The sequence below is a fragment of the Melanerpes formicivorus genome, unplaced genomic scaffold, assembly GCF_026170545.1.
Source record: "Melanerpes formicivorus ecotype bairdi unplaced genomic scaffold, bMelFor1.0.p_v2 SCAF_226, whole genome shotgun sequence".
Taxonomy (NCBI): Eukaryota; Metazoa; Chordata; class Aves; order Piciformes; family Picidae; genus Melanerpes; species Melanerpes formicivorus.
The window spans coordinates 374884-394045 of record NW_027142578.1 but is presented as its reverse complement, the minus strand read 5'-3'; the positions used below and the strand labels follow the sequence as shown (position 1 = coordinate 394045).

Genomic DNA, 19162 nt, shown 5'->3' with positions numbered 1-19162 from the left:
GCTTACAAACGTACATAAACTTCTTCAGACCTACTTTTGTCACCCTGCACCGTTTCTGTTTTGCTTAGAGATCGTTTTATTTCGTGCAATTCCGTTAAGTTGCAGACATTCAGATAATGAAGTTCACGACTCTTAACCCTTTCTGTACATAGCTGGAAAATGTTGTTATCGGGGCTCTGCACTGGAAGCTGAGGAAGGGCGTGTATGTGAAGGAGCGGGTGAGTGTCTGTGTGAGCAGAAATACTAAGCTGAACTGCAAATGGCTTGCAAATGAACATGACTCCAAACTGAAGTGCAAATACTTGGGCATGCTTTCACCTTCAAACAGTACCGAAAAGATAGTGTGGCTACTGTTTGGACTGGGAAAACAGATTGCTCAGTATCAACGCTTATTCCTTCCCCGAGTAGTTTCTAAATTAATAAATTAAAAGCAAAACAGTGCCAATGTTGTCTGACTTGGTGACACTAATACTGATAATTTGGAATTAGTGACATCATATTTTGCACTCTTGTCTCTGACATTTTATTTAAGACAATGCTTTCTCATGTGTACATTTACTCGTAGGGCAGAGGTATGTTTTTCTCAAACCAAAGTATCACCATTTTGAGGCTGCAGGAGCCGCAAGCACGTAGGTATTTTGTGCTTGCTCTCCTTTCGAAAATAAGCAGGAAAGGGGTATATATATATTAAAAAAGAAAGAAAGAAAGAAGAAGAAAGAAAATAACAAAAAAACCACCACCTTTTTAATTGCTAATTTAAATTTGAATTTGACTAGCCTTTTCTTTTCCTTTAAATATACTCGTTACATCACCAAAGAAGTCTCAGCAGTGGGAAGTAATTAGCTGGCTCCATACGAAGTGTTTGACATACATAAAAAGAGGCTCACTTTAATCTGCCTGCTTTATCAGTTTATGTATGTGTGAAGCTAGGGCAGTTCTTCGCCATACCACAGACTCTGATTCTAGAGAAACACGTAAGAGAAATACTAAAACACAAAGGAAAATGTTAAAATGAGAAGTCAAGGAAAAAAAACACAATAAAATAAACTAATTAAAAAAAAATAAAACCAAAACACACACACAAACCACAACAACAATAAAAAAACAACGGCAAAACCCAACAACCTGAGAAACCTAGGAGGATAATAAATCATTAAATAAACAGGAATTTCAGTCTCTTCCTCATAATGGCCCGAGAGTAGGAAGCGTTATTTCTCAGTTCTGTTCTTGCCCTCGGCGGGCCGAGCCGCGGGCTCTCCACTAACTGTGTGCGTTTCCTCCAGATCCCGACACAACCACCGTCCCTCGCTCGGGAGAGCAGGCGTGGGCAGCAGACCATGGGTAATCTAGTTTTCAGTACTAACAGGGCACCATTTCGTTTGGGGAAGCAAAACCGTGACGGGACGAAGGCAAGGGGAGGAAGGGAATAGAAGGGAATGGCAATGAAAGAAAGCAAGGAGGGCAGAAATATCACGTAGGCATTGAACGTGGCCAGCATGGCCCGGCTCGCCTCCCCCTGAACTAGGGGCGGAGAAGGCAGTTCTGCTGAGATCGGAGCGCCACGGGCCGGAGCCTCCCTGCACGGCCCCTGGCCCTGCCCGCGGCAGCGGCGCTGCCCACCACTGGGCCAGGCGGCCTCCTCCGGGAAGCCTTTGCCTGCTTCTTCTCCCGGGCTGCACTGGGCACCGTAAGGGGGGCCGTGTTGGAGCTGAGCAGCCCCAAAGTTGCGCAAATGCAGGAGCATGTGTTCAGACACACGTCAGTCGTGCTAGGAGACACACACAGGGTTTGCTGTTTCCATCCGTCCATTTTATTACGGACACATTAATATATAATCAAATACACCTCATAAAAATTTTATTGAAAAGCATAAAATCATTACAGAGGTCTTCCACCTGTTTTAAAGCAACACAATGGGCATCTCTTTTGATAAGTGTATCCTTTCCATGGAAACTTTCTGTCCGGGGGTGAGGAGCAGATAATAATACTCGCACATGCTCTGAAATATGGAAGTACTGCAATGTGCTTTTACTGTAACATTTTCCTGTTTTATGAGAAGTCGTTACAGTCCCAGCTTGCGATGGTTTGTTTTTACAGGCAAGAATCCCCCTTTCCCAGCGGGTTTCCTCAGCAGCTTTGAGTGTGATTAGCAAGCCAAGGCTGTTGGATTTATTTAAACACCCTGCCTCTCATTGATTAAGAAATGAATGGCAGAAATCACTCAAATGGCAGAAATCACTCAAAGGAGGTGAAGAAATAGTCCGCGCCCGCTGCGGCCGTGGGCTGCGAGCACGGCCACGCCTGCCGCGCCCTGAGCAGGCAGACGGGCAAGACGGGCGGGCAGTGAAGACGGGAAGGACAGACAGGAGGGCAAGGCGGGCAGGCAGGGCAGGAAGGCGGGCAGGGAGAGTGGGCAGGCAGGGCAGGCGGGCAAAGCGGGCAGACAGCCGGGTAGGCAGGGCACGCAGGCGGTCCGGTCGCGCAAGCGGCGCACTGCGCTGCGCCGGGCCATTGTTGATGATGATTTTTTTTTTTAATCACAGCAGCCCCAGTTTAGCGGATTGATTTACTCGCAGTATTGGTAAATATGATCACGTGGGCTCCGCAACCAATGGTTGAGGGTTGCAGTCTGCAAAATACTACGATTGTTCTCCGGGAGGGTATCATATACAGTTAACAGTGTAACCTTTTATATGACTAAGAGGGGAGCCTAAAATGTCGTCTAGTGGCACTATAAGTAACTATTATGTCGATTCTCTCATAGGCCATGAAACCGAAGAAGTTTACGGGAGTAGATTCGTCCAGGGAGGTCACAGTGCGACCTCCAGGCCATCAGGTGTTGCAGAGAGTTCAGATTTTTCCTCCTGTAGCTTTGCACCAAAATCCACCGTGTTCTCAACCTCCTGGTCCACAGTTCACCCTCAGCCATCTGCGGCAATGACCGGGATCTACCACCCCTACATGCACCAGCCCCACTTAGGGGCAGCCGACGCCGGCCGCTACGTGCGCTCCTGGATTGAGCCCTTCCCGGGTTTCCCGGGGGGCGGCGGCAGCGGCGGCGGCGGCTCAGCGTCCAGCTCCGGCTCCTCCAACGGACGCCACTACGGGATAAAGCCAGAGACTGGAGCAGCCGCCTCCTCGTCTTCCTCGTCTTCCTCGTCTTCCTCCTCCTCCAAAAGGACTGAGTGCTCCTCGTCCCGGGAGTCCCAAGGGATCGGTGTGCCCGACTACACGTGCAGCTCCTTCCTCCAGGAGCCCCGGGAGAAGGCGGCTGCCGGCAGCTCCAAGGACCCCGCCGCCTGCAGCCACAACCCCAGCCCGAGCAGCGATCTGAAGGAGGATAAACAGCAGCAACTTGACCCAAGTAAGTTAAAAAAAAAAAAAAAAAAAGAAAGAAAGAAAAAAGAAAAAAGAAATGAAAGAAAGAAATAAAATCAGGGGAGCAAAGCAGATAGAGGGACGGGGGTGGGGGGTGGGGGGGGGGAGGGAGAGAGAAAGAAAGAAATTGCCCTTTTGATTTATTGCCGAAACCTCTAAGGCTCGAATGTGCAAAACTGATAGTTTTACTAACCTATAAAAACGTCTAGACGCCTACCCCAGCGCATGCAGCAACAAGCACCCATAAAAGACTCCACATAACCACCTACCATCAAGACATCATTTGTACAGTAAACAGACTGGGGCATTAAGGCTTTTATGATAATTCCTCCAAAGTTGTGAAAACAGTCCATCCTTCGTTAAATTAATTTAACGACCTTTCTCTCTACCCACCCCACCACACCCCCCCCGCCCCCTATATGCCTCCCTTCTTCCAGATAACCCTGCAGCAAACTGGATCCACGCTCGTTCGACGAGGAAAAAGCGTTGTCCCTACACAAAATACCAAACTCTGGAACTGGAAAAGGAATTTCTCTTTAACATGTACCTCACCCGAGACCGCCGTTATGAAGTAGCTAGGATTTTAAATCTCACAGAGAGACAGGTCAAAATATGGTTTCAGAACAGAAGAATGAAAATGAAAAAGATGAACAAGGAAAAAGGCAGTAAAGGAGACTAACGATGGGGTAGAAATGCAGTTAGGGAATATTGCTTTAGTTTTGGGTTTTGTTTTGGGTTTGGGGTTTTGGGGTTGGTTTTGGTTGGTTGGTTTGCTTGGGTTTGGTTGGTTTGGTTTGTTTGATTGAGTTTTTTCTTTCTTCCCCTGCTCCCTAGACTGTTTTCCTCCTGTTTTCCCCAGAACCCTCCAGTCCAGGAACTTCGGAACTTTAAATCAATCTATTGGGTTTTGTGTTTTGTGGGTTTGTTTGCTTGCTTGCTTGGTTTGGTTTGGGTTTGGCGCTTGTTTTTCTTTTTTTTTTTTTTTTTTTTTTTTTTTTTTTTTTTTGTTAGGGTTATTTTTGTGGTTTTGTTTTGTTTTGTTTTGTTTTTTTTAAGATAGAAGTGAAACGTGGTCTATGTCAGGTATTTTGGGAAATTTCGTCTTGCTCGCCAGTGTGTTTTGCAGAGTCGCTTCATCCCCTCTCCTCCTTCCTAGACTGTTTGGTATTGTGAGTGCACATTAGCTTTGGGAACCATCTCTGATGTTAAATGTTTGACATATTTCTTAAAAGTGGTGTAGTCTAGATAGATACTTTGTCAAAATAAAGATAAATAATTTAATTATAATGACGATAATAAAATATATAATAAATTACCGTCCCTTAAATCAATGGGGGTGCCGTGCTGTCCACGATTTACCAAGAGGAAACCTTGCCCTAGACCTCTGCTTTCTAGGTCTAAATTTCGCTCCTTCGCAATAAATGCCACAGCGAGGCCACGAGCTGTCCTCTTTCTTTAGCACACTGTTAGGAGGCTGTCTCATCCTTGAAGTCGTTCGCAATAGGCCTAACGTTTCCCAGTCCCTCGGCTAGCTGCATCCCTGCCCCTGTTGACTGTTGTATTGATTAACCACCTCGTGTCTCGAAATACGGACTTAATGTAATTGTTGTCAGTTATTACACAATAAAGTCTGCCGTGACCGAACGACAGCGCTGCGGTGAGCGGAAGAAATCTGTGCGTCCCTCGCGATGCGCTCTGCGCCGTGACCTCTCCGCGCAGCTCCGCGGAGCCCGGGCCGGGCCGGCGGGATGTCTGGTCGCGCTGCCGAGGCAGCAGCAGCCCTGGCAGCCACAACGAACGGAGGAAAATCACTTCTCTCCCCGCCTAGCAGATATTTGCTCTTGTCAGTCAGCGGCGGAGAGGCCGGCTACAGGCGCGCTGCGTAGGTGTGCAGCTGCCGCTCAGATCCCCAGTGCCTCCTCTACGAGTGGCCTTCGAAACATCAGTGCTGGTTTGGGATAATTCAGGAAATGTTTCTGCACCAGTCCTCCAGAGCTCATGGAGAAAAGTGATGCCTGTTCGCTCAGAGTTGTTTTCATTTGACAAGGGCCAGGGTCCGTTTCTAACCTCTGCACTCTTTAAAGGCTGGGAAGCTTTGGGGGGACACGATGGCTTCCAAATATTCAGCTTTGCTTGCGAGAGCTCATTCAGCAAGGCATCTAACGCATTCTGCATTTATAAACACACATGACTTTATCAAGATAATTGAGATGAAGTTCATAGTAAAAAAAAAAAAAAAAAAAAAAGGAAAGAAATCTTTGTTTAAAGAGAAACCATTAAAATGAAGGACCCGTAAATATTTACGAGCAGTTTTGTTTATGAGAGATTAAGGAGAGAGCTGAGAGACTTGGTGTCTAATGTTTTTTATCTCTGTATATGGAGAGAAGAAAAAAAAAAAAAAAAAGGAAGAAGAAGAAAAAGCATCCAATGCCAGGAAAAGGTGTTGCATTGCTTCCCATCTATTGTCGACAAGATACCTATAATTCTTTTAAAACAGGAAGAACCGTGGTATAATAAAACCATTGAGATGGCTAGACGTCTGGACCTAATGAGTTTACGATATGCTATGGCGCTTTTCTTTGAAACCACCTTATTTTGATGTTTGTGTATGTTAGAGGAGGAAAAAAAGGGAAGGGGGGGGGGGGGGGGAGGCAAAAAAAGCAGACAAACTAGGTCCTAAAGCCTTGGACTATAAATTCCAATACGTCAGTGTTAGGCCAAGGCAACAGACTCAAAAAAGACCTGAAGGTCACGAAACAGAGAGATTTTACTAAGTTCACTGATTTGTTGAAATATATTTTATTGGCTACTCTACTGTGATGAATCCCACGATGTTAGCTTCCATGTGATCTATAACTAGCAACGCGTAAACAACATTCTTGCCACACACTCTATTATGTTGATTCCAGCAGAGGATCTGTTAAGAAATTGTTACCAAGCCCACATCATCTCTTTTTAATATTTTATCTCAGGCAGATTCACAGATTTTACCTTGTATATGCCGTTCCCCACACACACATCTCGTTTACTTATTTCTAGCATTGTGTGCATTTATTTCAAAATGTCAGAAAGAAGACCAAGCAGACGCTTGGTTGGGATGAAAAAAAAAAAAAAAAAAAAAAAAAAAGTTCTTCCATGGAAATTAATTTTAGTAACAAACTGAGCAACAATTTCATTCCTACCCGTCGGTTGCATTAATATATGTTTGTATATATGCACAGCCACATGCACAGGTATTATACTGAATAATTCACAGGTCTGTTTGATGAAGGGGGGAGATGAACAAAGATTCATCTTTATTTTCCTTTATGAAAATCAATACATTAATACATATAATGTGCAGGCAAACCAAATAACATGTTCAAGAGAAAAAGGTCTGACACTGAAACTGCCATACATGAAGAATTCATGTTGTAATACGTGGGGAAACATGATCGAAAATGCGACAGCAGCCGTCTTTAAAGCTCAGGCGTCTTTCCTGTCTGCTATATGGAAACTAGGCACTTTCTTTGTATGTAGTTAATTATAGCACTGGGGAGAAAAATGAAAGAGGGTGACCAAAATGGCCCAAGAAAACGGCACTGTGGATTGCGATGGGCAGGGGGGCGGAAAATAGAAAAAGGAAAAAGGAAATCAACCCAAAATCAGAACTCAACAGGAGAGCATCTCATCACCGACCGCCCCGCTGGTGGTTCTGCAGTAGCCGTTTGGGTTCCTGGCGGAACCACCGGCCCCTGGTGGGGGCCTAGAGAGCAGCGGACAGCGCGGGGCGGAAGGGCGCTGCCTCCTGCCGTCGTATGCCGCCAGAGGGCGCCCGCGCTCTACTCTAGCGCCGCCGCCGCGCCCCGCGCAGCACCCCGTGGCCTGCGCAATGCCCCACGGCCTGCACAATGCCCCTCTACCCGCACAGCGCCCCGTGCCAACAAGCCCGGGGTAACGGTGGCTTTGCTGCTGGCACCGCAGTCCTGTGCGAATGGTGCTACTGCTCACGGGACTAGGCTGAACACGAGGAGGGGCGGGAGTGGGCTGTGGCGCGGATACAGGAAGCGGCTGCTGCCCCACCATAGACTGAGATGGTGTTTTTCCGCTGCCGCGTTCACCCTGCCTGGCCTGGCCTCTTGCCTTCGCGCCGCTCTCTTGTAATGGGTTTTTGCTCCTGTCTGTCCTTGTGGCACCAAACCCCCATGTGCTCCCCGCCGAGACCTCCGCGGTGTTCTGCCGGCCTGTCTCCGGGCTGCACAGGGTCTCTGAGCGGGACCCCAGCCCGGGACGAGGTGTCGCTGCGGGCCCAGGATCCGTCCGGGTTCCCATGCGGAACAGCGGTGCTGGTCACCGACACAAAGAGAGCTAATTTGCATGGTGGTGGGCTTGCTGATGCGGGGAGCAGAGTGTGATGGGGAAGAAGGCTGTGATGCCTTTTATGTAAGCGCAAGTATTTGTTGTCAGTTCACAGCAGACGGTCACACGTGGCTCTGTCGGGGCACATACTATATTTCACGGACATTTTTAATCTCTTTTAAAAATAGGGAGGACTCGAGCTCCCGAGGGTGTCCAAAAAGATGGTTTCCACTTCAGGACAAAGCAGGGAAGAAAGGACTGGAAACGACGTCCCTGCTTGTTTGCTTCCTTCCTTCCTTCCGGATAACAGGGCTCACTTGTTTCCAGCCGCGTCCCCAAGTGGTGCTAACCGCTCACCCACACATTTTTCTCTTTTTTAACTCCCTCTGTCTGCCTCGCTAATGACGTTCACCAAGGGTGAAATGATGGAAAGTATATTCATAGGCATGATTTCCATTAAGTATCAATTAACCTGGAGCCTCAGCCATGCGTGCACGGCATCAAGGGTAAATGTGCATCTCATTTCCCAGAGCTCTGCTTGCCTCTAAGGAAATTACTCGGAGGGCCCGCTGGCCTTCGGAACCCCCAGCTGCCCTCGCCGACACCCCTGGCTCCCCACGCCAAGCAGCGGCTGCCTCTCTGGGTCTCTGCCTTTCTCAACTATCTGTGCAGGCCGCTGCTCGGCGCTTAGCCTCGGCCCTGAGCCCCGTGCAGGGCGACCTGGGCGGGTCGGACTGCGTCGCCTCGGGCAGCGCGCCCGCGGTTATCGCGCGGGATCTGCGCGGCCGCCTAGCCCTGCGCGGCGGGGGTTCGGCGGCTCCTGGCGACAGCTCACCGGCGGGGGGAGCGGGGGCGCCGTGGCTGGGGTTGATCCGGGTAGGGCTGGGCCGGGTTTTTTTCTTGCCTGAGGAGCGGCACATGTAAACTGAAGCCAAAAGTCCCCCCTGAGCTCATGAGCATGTGTGTGTGTGTGCGTGCGCGGGCTGTTGTGTGCCTAATAGGAAATAGTAAAAGCAGTGAGGCAGGTCATTTTGGAAGCGATTATATTCCAGTCCTGGTCACCACATACACGGAGAGCAGGAGCGGGGAGCACACAGGGAGCGGCAGCGGCATGAGCGCAGCGTAGAGACACCGTCGGCAGCGGAGGCGGCGGGAGCAGCGTCCCGTGCCCGCGCCCCCGCCCAACGCTGCCCCCTCCCCGATGAGCTCCTACTTTGTCAATCCGCTGTACTCCAAGTACAAGGCGGCAGCGGCGGCGGCGGCAGCAGCGGAGCACATCAATCCCCCGTACTACGACTGTCACTTCGCGCCCGAGGTGAGCGGCCGCCACGCCGCCGCTGCCGCCGCTGCCGCCGCCCTTCTCTACGGGAACGGCGCAACCGCCGGCGGCTTTTCGCACCCCGCGCCCGGCGGGGCGGGGGGCGGCGGCGGCGCGGCCGCGGAGTTTTACCACCCGGCCGGGGGGAGCCCCACGGCCGCCTACCAGCCGCCTCCTCCTCCCCCCGCCGCGCCTCCGCCTCCTGCCCCCTGCAGCGGGGTTACCTGTCACGGGGAGCCCGCTAAATTTTACGGATACGATAACTTACAGAGACAGCAGATTTTTACGACACAGCAAGAGGCCGAGCTGGTACAATATCCTGACTGTAAATCGTCCAGTGCTAATATTGGCGAGGAACCAGACCACTTAAATCAGAGCTCGTCTCCTGCTCAAATGTTTCCCTGGATGAGACCACAAGGTTGGACGCAGTCAAAAATTTGCTTCCATCTCACGTCTGAGTTTGAAACTTTGTTTTCCTCCTCCCGCTTCTTTTTCGTGCACCTCGCTCTTTCCCTCTGCTTCCCTGTCTCCCTGCCTCTCTCCCCGCGATTCCTATCACCGCGGTGGCTTGCAATAATAAAATGATACCGTATGCAAACAGAAACGTCTGCAGAGCGCGGCTGCCACCCCAAGTAGCCTTAAAATCGTCTCTGGGATACAGGGCCGCAGCTGGCCCGCTTGGCCGGCTCCTATCGTGGCCGCCTGAACGGGAACGGTGGAGGGCAGGGGCGTGCCGGTTACAAGACAATAAAAAGACTCCTTAAATTCGGTCCCGTAAACCCCCGTGCAAGGGGGAGAGATGAGGCTGGTCGTACATCTGCTATAGCTATTTTTGCTACACTCGTGTGTAAAGCTCTAGACTCCTCCGTGCCCTCTGCTTTCTCTCCCTGCGTTTCTTGGGGCTTCTCTCGAGGGATTTCCAGATGGACCCGAGCCCTTGCTCCCTGCGCCTTGATTTAAAACGACCACAACAAACCTCCAAAACCCTGTGTTTTTGTTTTAAACAGCAGCACCGGGTAGGAGGAGAGGAAGACAAACATACAGCCGATTCCAGACTCTAGAGCTGGAAAAGGAGTTCCTCTTTAACCCCTATCTGACCAGGAAGAGGAGAATCGAGGTGTCCCACGCATTAGGACTCACGGAGAGGCAGGTAAAGATCTGGTTTCAGAACAGGAGGATGAAATGGAAAAAAGAGAACAACAAGGACAAATTCCCCGCTTCCAGACAGGAGGGAAAGGAAGGGGAGGCCAAAGAGGAAGCACATGATCTGGAAGAAGACAGAGCTGAAGGGCAGACGAATTCAGTTTTGACCTAAAAACGTTTGTGAAAGGCTATGAAAAATAACCGGCGCCCAAACATGACATCTCGGCCCGTTTACGTGGTCCTGGCTTGGGACGAGTGACTCCATGTCCCTCCGCTTGACATTTCTGTGCTTCTGGTGCTTCCGTTGCTTGTGGTTTTGTTTAGCTTTGGTTTTGACCATATCCGAAACAGTCTCTAGATTTAACAGTTCATCTTGTGCAAATTAGATAAAGAGTTTGTAGCAATAAATTTCTAATTATATATATAAATATATTTTTTTCCCCAATCTTGAAAGACGGTGATTACAGGAAAAGACATAAACTTCCTAATAATAAATACCAACAAGCAAGACATTCAACAATTCTTTATTAATCAAGACAAGTGCACTTGTACTATTTTAATTCTGACTCTTATATTTTGTGGAATAAATTAAATAAGTTTAATAAATTTTAATAAAATATCTTAGAAATATATTTAACCTTCTGCTCTTGGTATCTGATTAAAATAAACTAAATTTATTCAAATATAAAATGTATCAGCTTCCCGATATCCTTTCTGTAGTCCCCTCCTCCAATAACCTCTAGGACCTCTCTGTGTTTGCTCTTACTCTCCCCGTCTTCATCAGCGCTCGATGTTTCTGGGGCTCTTGGAATGGCGCTTGAGCTACAAAACCTGATTTTCGCTGCCTGCCGGCTGCGCACACAGACAGGGCTGCCAGCCAGGGGCTTTACGGGGCCGTGGTCAAAGCGGCAGACAGTGGGCACTGCAGGCCCACCTGCGATCTGAGACCACGCTGCAATCCAGCTCAGGCAGCCCCCTCCTCGTGTGCTCTTAGGCCCTGCCTACGCCTCTTTCCCTGTGCCCACCTACCCTCGGGGTGCCGGGGCCGCTGCCGCAAACACATCCCTTTACCTCGTCGGAGTCGTATGCTGCCTCGCCGGAGTAGGAGGCGCATGACGGGACCGGCCCGCGGTCCATGCCAGCTCCTCGTCGGCCCTCCTCATCAGTGCGGGGCTTCCACCCCTGCCACGGAAATCGAGTCCGAATATGGGCCTAGTCTCCTCACCGACGAAGGGCAGCAGAGAAATTGAAAGCTTTAGTGGCCTTGCGTGGGGCTGTCTCAGGAGCTGTGATGGTCTTTTATCCCAAACTATACATAAACGGGGGTGTCGAGGTGGGGGAGGGGAAAGAAAAAAAAGTTCTGTTTCCTTTAATTATTATTACACGGGCTGGGTGCATTTTCCAGCGGAGGCCGCAGCCCGGCAAGGACAAGGCCGCCCGCACGGCTCTCTACAGCCGTGGGAAGAGAAATTCGCTCTGATGAATAGAAGAATTATTTTTTTCCCCCTCTTCCCTCCCTTTTGTCCCGGTCAGTGGCGCGGTCCCGCAAACCGCAGTATCTGGAGAGGACGGCCGAGAGCAGTCCTTTTTAGGAGCAGCTGGCAGAGAGGGTAGAATGATGAGGTAGGTATAAATCCCTACCAAGATTTCTGAGTCACTTTTAACCCCACCGCCTCACGCCTCTGTGAGTAATGGTTCCATGAAGGGAACGGCAAGGATGCGCCAGCCGCTGCAACAAACACAACAAATTTATGTTATCTGCCCGACAAACGATCCTGTTTCCCACGCAGCCAAGGTCTCGCTCGGAAACTCACGTCCAGTGTCTAGGTGACGGCTGCCGCCCCCCACCCCGTGCCACTCGAAGTTGGGGCCCTTCTCCCTCACTCCCCACTCCGGGGAACAGACCCGGCAAAGCGGGAGCTACCGGGCCCGGCGTCGGGATTTGTACGGCGGGTTTGATTAATTTCGTTTCCTGTCCTCTTCCCCACTCCTCACCACGGAGACAGGCGCACTTCCACTCCTGCAAAGCGCCTGTTCTACAGGGAGGCATACGCAAGCGGAGCTATTGTTCTCGGTTTATTTAAATCGTGTAGTTGGTTAAAAATTGCAAACGGGGGGAAACTGCAGCAAAGCTTTGAAGTAAGCATTTTGCTGCATGGATTTGCATATGTACACCGGTACCCCTAGTGTCCAAGAAGGATATTTGGCTGATCTAGACGCGTTTAAGGAAACCTTTTCGCCTGACGTGTAAAAATCCCCCACTTTTCCAAATAATACTCTTTGTCACTGGCACTGACACGTTGGGTTTGTGGGAAGGGCAAAACCCTTCCTTTCTCTTCTTTTCTTGCGGCCGAGACTCCGCTGCGCACAGCCTCGGCCGTGCCATTGCCACCCACTGCGGACGTGGTCTGACTGTGCGGGAAAGGCTCAGCGTAGACCCTCACATACAAGCAGAACACTTCCCAGGCTAATATTTGTGCAAAAAATAGCTGCTACCGTAGTTGCTTTAGAATTCCAGACAAAGATACTAAAATCAAATTATTCCTAACGAAGTTTCCGTTGGCGTCGCTCTCCCTGAGCCGACCTGGGATCGCAGCCACGCAGTCAAAACCCGACTTACTTGTGTTCACAGCACTTGCGAAGGCCTAGTGGTAACGGGGAACATCTCTGACTTATTTGTTAAAAAAAAAAAAAAAAAAAAAACAACCAAACAAAGAATCGCTGTAGTTGTTAAGGAATTTCTCCCCGTAGCTAACAATAAAAAAAGTGAGACAGGAACAGGCACGGGTGGTCAGTAAATCCCCGGTAAAATCTGAGCCATCGAGCTCCGGAGCAGGCAGCGGTATTTTGCAAGAGAAAAGCCGTAGCTCAGCTGACCACGGCGGCCGTGGCGTCGAGAGGCCGTCAGTGACTGCCGCGGGGCGGATTTTTTGCTCTTTTAGTTTCTGCGGAATTTCTCCGCTCCTTTGTGGAGTAGGTCTGCGTGGCCATGGATGCCACGGAGCCGCCACGGAGGATGACAGTGCCTCAACCGAGGAGACGCTGCACGTGATATTCACGGGTGTGTAAATGCCTAAAGCAGCATGCAAAAAGATCCTGCATATTCGTGAGTGTTCAGTTTTGTTAACTGTACTTTCGAGGCAGGTACATCAACTGATAGAAGGCTCTGACTATGCCCTGAAACAAAAATTGAGCAAGAAACAGCCATAATATTCGGTCTCTCTGTGGACAGGGAGCTGGTTTTAGTCTTTTAAAGTAATTTCTAAGAATATTTTTTTCCCTGATGGTGGCTCAGGTCCGAGCGCCCTCGAGAAATTTTTATCCGAGGCGGAGGCAACTCCGCCAGGGTAAGCTGCGGGCAGCCTGGGCACGATGACAGCGCCCGGCACAACCTGTGGGAATGGCATGCTTCGGGGTGGGAAAGCGGCCCAGACTATTTTTATTCAGACTATTTTTAAGTCGATGTCAGCTTCAGGTTCAGTAGTGGGCGCTAAAGGAAATGTGGGGGGGTTTTAGGCCTGGTGAAGCGGGCGAGGGGAAAAGTGGCTGAAGTCCTCTTTCGTAGGGGTGAGACACAAACCCACAGCAACAGGGCGTTCTGCTTTCTGTGCAGGTCCGCGGCCGCTGCGCGGGGTCGCTCTGCTCTCGGCTCCCCGCGCGGATCTCCCGCACCCCGGACGTACACGCGGGGCCTGCAACGGCGCTCTGGGCGCTCAGGCCGCGGGCAGTGAGGACTAAAGACCCAGTAAAAGCGCAACGCGCAGGCGAAAGAAACATGGCGCTGGGAAGCAGTATGTGCAAAATCCGCAAGGAATTGCAGTAAATTCCTTTTTGTTTGAAGAAAATTTACAACTTGGTAATAGACCTTTTTATGACCTATTTGGGCTCGTCATTGGCTGCGGCTGGTCATGTGCAGGCAGCGGGCGCTTTCATGGCCTTTTCCTGATTTCCCTGGCGAATTTCCCCCTGCATTCTGCCTTCAGAGAGCCTCAGCCCCTTTTTCTAACCTTTGTCTAGGCTGAGGTGTATGGCAGTCGCCTTCGTGTTTGTGTCCCACTCCCCGAAACCCTCTACCGGTCCCGTTGCCGCCACGCTGACACTTCCCCGTCCCTGCGGCACCTTCTCTCCCCCGCCCGCGGGGAAATGCGTGGAGTCCCGCGCCCGCCGCCACGCCGTCTCCCGCCCCCGGCTCCTCTCCCGCCGCTTGTTGTCCCTGCCGCCGCTATCTCCTCCGGACACGGATTGCTACACGGGTGCAAAATGGATTACAGTGACCCTCCCGGGATCCTCCGCAGGCGGACAGTGCTGCGAACTGGTAAGCGCTCGGCTGCCCGCAGGCTGGCCGCCGGTACCCCGTGCTTGCGCACCGTCCCGCATCGCGGCACGGAGCTGGCTCCCCTGTCCTCCAGCCCGTTTTGGCCACCTGTCCCTTCCAGCCCCTTATTTTTTATTACTATTGCTGTTATTACTGTTGCTACTATTACTGTGACATGCTATGTCTATTGGAGTTAGTCCTGTTGTTGTTATTATTATTAATAATATCTGTGTGCCTGATGCGGAGTGCGTGAGCTGTTGTGCGGTCTGGTGCGGAAAAGGCGCTGCGGGATGCGATGGAGGGGCGCCGAGGAGCGGAAGGCTGAGGCAGTGCTCGCAGGCAGCGCCTCTCCTACGGCAGCTTTTTTTCCCCGTTCGATATGGTGATTCTGTGGTTGGTTTGCCCCGTGGCGGAAGGGTTATCGCGTAACTTTAAAGCTTAACAGGTGTTTTCGCAAAAGAATCTGGGTCAGTGCTGTTCACACGGGGGCGGAGGGCGTGGGGCGGCTCCGCCGAGACGGTCTGGATGAGGGCTATGCCCAGGTCCAGCCCCGGGAGCCCCTTCCCGCCCAGCCGGGATGGTTGAACACATCTTTTTCCCGCCGTACCATGTATGAGGCAAAGCTGAGGATTCGACCTGACGGGGTGGGCAGCCGGACAGCACCGGAGCAGGCTGCCCGGAGCCACAGCCGGGAGCGCACTTCCAAAGCCCGGCTACTCACCCATGTGGGAATCATGGGGGGCTAAATCGGAAATGAGTTTCCGAAAAGAACAAAACAAAATAAACTACCAAAACAATCAACCACCACAAAACCAAAAGCCCACAAACTCCCACAACACCGCACACACAAACAAACAAAAAACCCCCACCCAACCCCCAAACTCAACCAACCACCAACCAACCAAAAAAAAACCCCAACAAACCCAGGTTTATTTTGAAATATGTAGAGGAAATAGAACAGTCACACAAACTATCTGCATTGTCTGTGTGTATATATCCATATCCGCATTAACTATCTGTTTGTGTAGACGTATCTACACCTGTACTGCTCTCTGTGGAACATATATTCTATTCGATGTATATATTTTGCGCACCTCTTTATTTCCAAACTCCGTAAATGAGTACAGTGGAAAACTTCCTGTCGGATATTAAGTGTTTCTACCATGGTCAGTGATGGAAATGCATCGTGCTTGTACAGCACTGCAGAAATACATCCAATCGCCATTTCCCTTTCAAGCAGCTACATATTTAACGGCAAAGCAAAACGCCTGACCAAAACATAGCCAGTGAGGGTGGAAAAATGTGGGTCTTGTCCCAGGTAGATATTTTGAAGCTGCAGGAGGAATTATTTAATCCATTCCCGAGAATCTCCCCAGTCTGCTAAAACCGAGCCCCACTGCGGTAAGAATTAGAACGCCTTTCCCTGATGGTGCTGTTGGCACCAGTCGACCGCCATTCTCTGCTGAAGGACTTAGGGATTATTTGAGAATCGTTTTCAACATAGCAACAGTCTTAAAGAGTAACTTGGAAAGTATGCATTGCATTAGGTTTCACTCTCAGAATCCCTCCCAAATAACATAGTAATTATAGTTGCTTGGCCATAAATCTCTCAAAAAAGCTTCGAAGAGTCTTGTCCTTGAGCTATTTTGAAACTATTCCTAGCTTTGGGGAAAAGCAGAAAACAAGAGCAGGATGTTCTAACGAATTCTAATGTGCTTGTGTCTGTCCGAGAGTCCATATGCTGACACATACGGATACACATATGCCGGTTTATGTGGGAGTTCGGCTGCTTTTTTTTTTTTTTTTTTTTTTTTCCCCCTTCTCGTCTCCTCTCTCCTAAAGGACTTCCTTCCTTGCTTTTGCGCTTTTTCTTGTTTTGGTGTGTTTGGGCTCGGTTTTGTTCTGTTTTCCTTTATTTAATTAATATTGACGCATGTGTAGATACGTGTATGCTCTTAAATATATGATTATTCGTCACAAGCTCCGTATGCATGTGTATATATGTGGCACATATGAGAAGTATATTTTTATGTACGTTTATACACCTATATAACGTGTGCATAGATGTTGGTCTATAATACAAAATGTTAATTCCAGACTTCTCACACCTGCTCCATTTCCCGTGTTCACGAGTTTATGACACGTCTTTTTTTGTAGTTGTTGGAAGAAAACTGATACCTAGCTCACACTATACTGACACAGACAGTAAAAGAACAACATCAGGGAGCAACCATCCGGAAACAGCAGCCTGTGCTCCCGGGCAGTACCCAGGTATCGCTGGTGTCGGCTGCCCTTTGCTAAGCCAGGCTGGGCTCCTGCTTAAGCTGCTTCGAGTTGCCAGGAGCAGAAATGCAGCCTCCGCTCCCGGAGTCTGGCAGGGGTTTTGTGAAAGCAGGGGAGGCGATGTGGACTGCGTCTAGGGGAAACCCGGTTAAGTCTGAGAGAAGAAATGCACGTTGTTTCGGGGTTCTTAGGAACAGCAGATCCCGCCGGTTCGTTTATTTCCCAATAATGTTTCTCTTTCCGCAAACAAATATAATTCTCACGGGCTGTTTTACGAGCCCTTGGGGCAGAACAAAATCCGAACAAAGACAGTATTTCACCCCTCAGTTGGCAGGCAGCTGTTAAAGGTATTTACGGCTCTGCGGCAATGCGGCACTCAGTGCTGCTGGAGCGGGAGAGGAAAAAACAGGAAGCGAAAGGAAAAGATGAGGCACAATAAACACTGCAGCAGATCGCGGGGGGCAGGCAGGTCGCGAAGGAAGGGTCTCTGCCAGAGACAAGAGGCAATAAAAGTGCATTCAGCAGCGTCAGGCTTTACCCATGCCCGGCATACACCTCCCATTACCCGCGGGGGAGGGCTGCGGCGAGAGAAGGGAAGGCGGCCCGAATTCCCCACTCTGTGTCCCACGCAGGGGCTGACCCGAGCTGTACTCACGAAGGGTGCGGGGCCCGCGGCAGGCAGTCCAGCCGCCCGCAGGACTCCTGCCATCGACACCCAGCTCTGCGGTCTTTGCCCGCAGGTGGGCGCCCACACTGACTGCCCGAGCCGGGGTCACCTGCCCGTTGCTCCCGCTCCCCGGACCGTCAGGCCGGGGCGTATTGCGGAGCGGCCACCGGGGGCGCGGCAGGTCCTGGCCGCCGCCACCAGCCATTTTGTCTCCACGGCCTCTTCCAGGAGAAGGCGCTGTAGGACAAGACAGGCTGCTATCCCCGCCTGGGCGAGGGGCTCGCCGCCCCCCGCCGCCTGCCCAGAGATCCAGACCCAGCCCCCGCCTGCCCACGAGAGAGACACACCGGCGAGCGGGAGGCACGGGTGGGTCTCCACCACCTTCCTGTAGAGTGCCTGCAGTCTTACCCATCTGAGTCCCAGTTGTCCCACTAAGTACCAGCACTGAGGCCTCCTGCGCACTCCCATGAGCGTCCTTCTTTACTCCTGCCTTCCCCACCGTGCCAGCGGGGCTCACCTCGAGTGCCCCATGGTTCTCCCGGTCACGGGCCCGTCTTTTGATGTCGGGCAGCCACAGTTTCCTTCCCTGCCCCTTTGATGTGGGTGCCAGAGCACCGAGTCGGCCCGCACCCCTCTCCCCGACAGCTCCCTTCCCTCGGGCAGAGCCCTCGGCCCCCGCACATCCCCTCTGCCCCCTGCAAGCCGAGGCCTAGCAGATTTCCCTGCCTCCGCCTCACCTGTTGCCTCCAGGCTTTATCTTCCCCAGCCGTGCACGGACATGACCCTGGCAGCCCCCGGCCTCCCGAGCCATGCCTGCCCCATCCAGACGCTCCCACAGCCCCCGGCCTCCCCTCCCTACCCCATGTTCCTCGCCCTCTTCCCCCGCGGACCCGGGTTGCCGCCGCGGCGGCCCTTGTTTGATGTCGAGGTGTGGCTCACCTCCGCCCTGCCTTCTCTGGGTCTCTTTTGGCACCAGATCTGCCTGAGGACATGAGGTGCTGCTGGCAAGGGCTCTTATCCTGCTCGATGAGGGCATGGGTGGTGAGGTGACTGCTTGAAAGGTGGGGGTTATGATAAAAGCAGGGAGGGCTAACGCGTTGGCTGCTATCAAGGTGCTTGGTAGGTCTTCAAAGTCAAGACACAGAGCCTGTCATTTTCTAGCAGTGTGGTACTCGGGGTAGGATGCTGGTCTTGAGTCTGTCAAACATCGTCATGAGCGACAGTGATTTACGCATGCAATTCAATTTCCCCAAACCTTTTATCACAACAATTACCAGAGGAAACCAGTTATTACTGGATTACTTACTATCCACCTCCGGATCATTAGCCCCAAATATGAGATCTGGCATAAAAGCCTAGAGAATGAACTGGCCAGAGCTTCAAAGTTAACTTTTGCATCTGCATTCTAGAATAGGAAATGTGAAAATCCTCCTGATTCCCTCTTCAAAATCTCAGGGCTAGAATTACTTAGTTACAGAAACATTCATCTTGCCTCTAGATCACAGGGAGATGTATCTCCCTCATCAACTTCTCAGTACCCCACAATCTCATCTTTCCCAGACCTAGCCTTCTGGACAGGTTTGCTTGAAGCACATGTCCAGCCTGGGACGCTGTTCCCGCCCTGTTTGCAAAAGGCTGATGCTTTGCCCAGCTGCCTGCCAGCATTTTCATGGCTCCACACCTCCTGCACCCTCAGGATAGTACTCTGTCTCCAAACCTT

At 51.0% G+C, this 19162-nt stretch overlaps 2 protein-coding genes and 1 long non-coding RNA gene across 6 annotated transcripts; 2 read left to right on the top strand and 1 right to left on the bottom strand.

Moving 5' to 3' along the window:
* Positions 1-1322: 1322 nt before the first annotated feature.
* HOXD9 (homeobox D9) lies at positions 1323-5954 on the top strand. 2 transcript variants are annotated; one of them, XM_068169834.1, is made up of 3 exons: positions 1323-1341; positions 2765-3364; positions 3816-5954. In XM_068169834.1, the coding sequence occupies exons 1-3, from the start codon at positions 1338-1340 to the stop codon at positions 4055-4057; spliced, it is 846 nt and encodes a 281-aa protein (XP_068025935.1). In that variant the 5' UTR covers positions 1323-1337; the 3' UTR covers positions 4058-5954. The 2 variants fall into 2 exon arrangements, with proteins under 2 accessions (XP_068025935.1, XP_068025934.1); XM_068169833.1 differs by lacking the exon at positions 1323-1341 and having other exon boundaries at positions 2613-3364; positions 3816-5953.
* Positions 5955-8713: 2759 nt separating this feature from the next.
* HOXD8 (homeobox D8) lies at positions 8714-10822 on the top strand. Of its 3 annotated transcripts, XM_068169832.1 has the most exons (3): positions 8744-9031; positions 9305-9452; positions 10042-10811. In XM_068169832.1, exons 1-3 carry the CDS (start codon positions 8918-8920, stop codon positions 10347-10349), a joined length of 570 nt encoding a protein of 189 aa, XP_068025933.1. In that variant the 5' UTR covers positions 8744-8917; the 3' UTR covers positions 10350-10811. The 3 variants fall into 3 exon arrangements, with proteins under 3 accessions (XP_068025932.1, XP_068025931.1, XP_068025933.1); XM_068169831.1 differs by having other exon boundaries at positions 8714-9452; positions 10045-10822; XM_068169830.1 differs by having other exon boundaries at positions 8722-9452; positions 10042-10818.
* Positions 10823-15572: 4750 nt separating this feature from the next.
* LOC137458150 (uncharacterized) lies at positions 15573-18060 on the bottom strand. The gene is made up of 2 exons (XR_010991579.1): positions 17882-18060; positions 15573-17157 (listed from the first exon to the last, which is right to left on the bottom strand). It is a non-coding gene; the product is annotated as an uncharacterized lncRNA (long non-coding RNA).
* Between the last annotated feature and the right edge of the window lie 1102 nt (positions 18061-19162).

Bases quoted from the DNA above. Each gene is read 5' to 3' on its own strand.
- HOXD8 (XM_068169830.1), top strand. From the start codon at position 8,918: ATGAGCTCCTACTTTGTCAATCCGCTGTACTCCAAGTACAAGGCGGCA. The intron at 9,453-10,041 runs GTTGGACGCAGT...TGTTTTAAACAG, and splicing joins TCCCTGGATGAGACCACAAG to CAGCACCGGGTAGGAGGAGA.
- HOXD9 (XM_068169833.1), top strand. From the start codon at position 2,716: ATGTCGTCTAGTGGCACTATAAGTAACTATTATGTCGATTCTCTCATA. The intron at 3,365-3,815 runs GTAAGTTAAAAA...CCCTTCTTCCAG, and splicing joins ACAGCAGCAACTTGACCCAA to ATAACCCTGCAGCAAACTGG.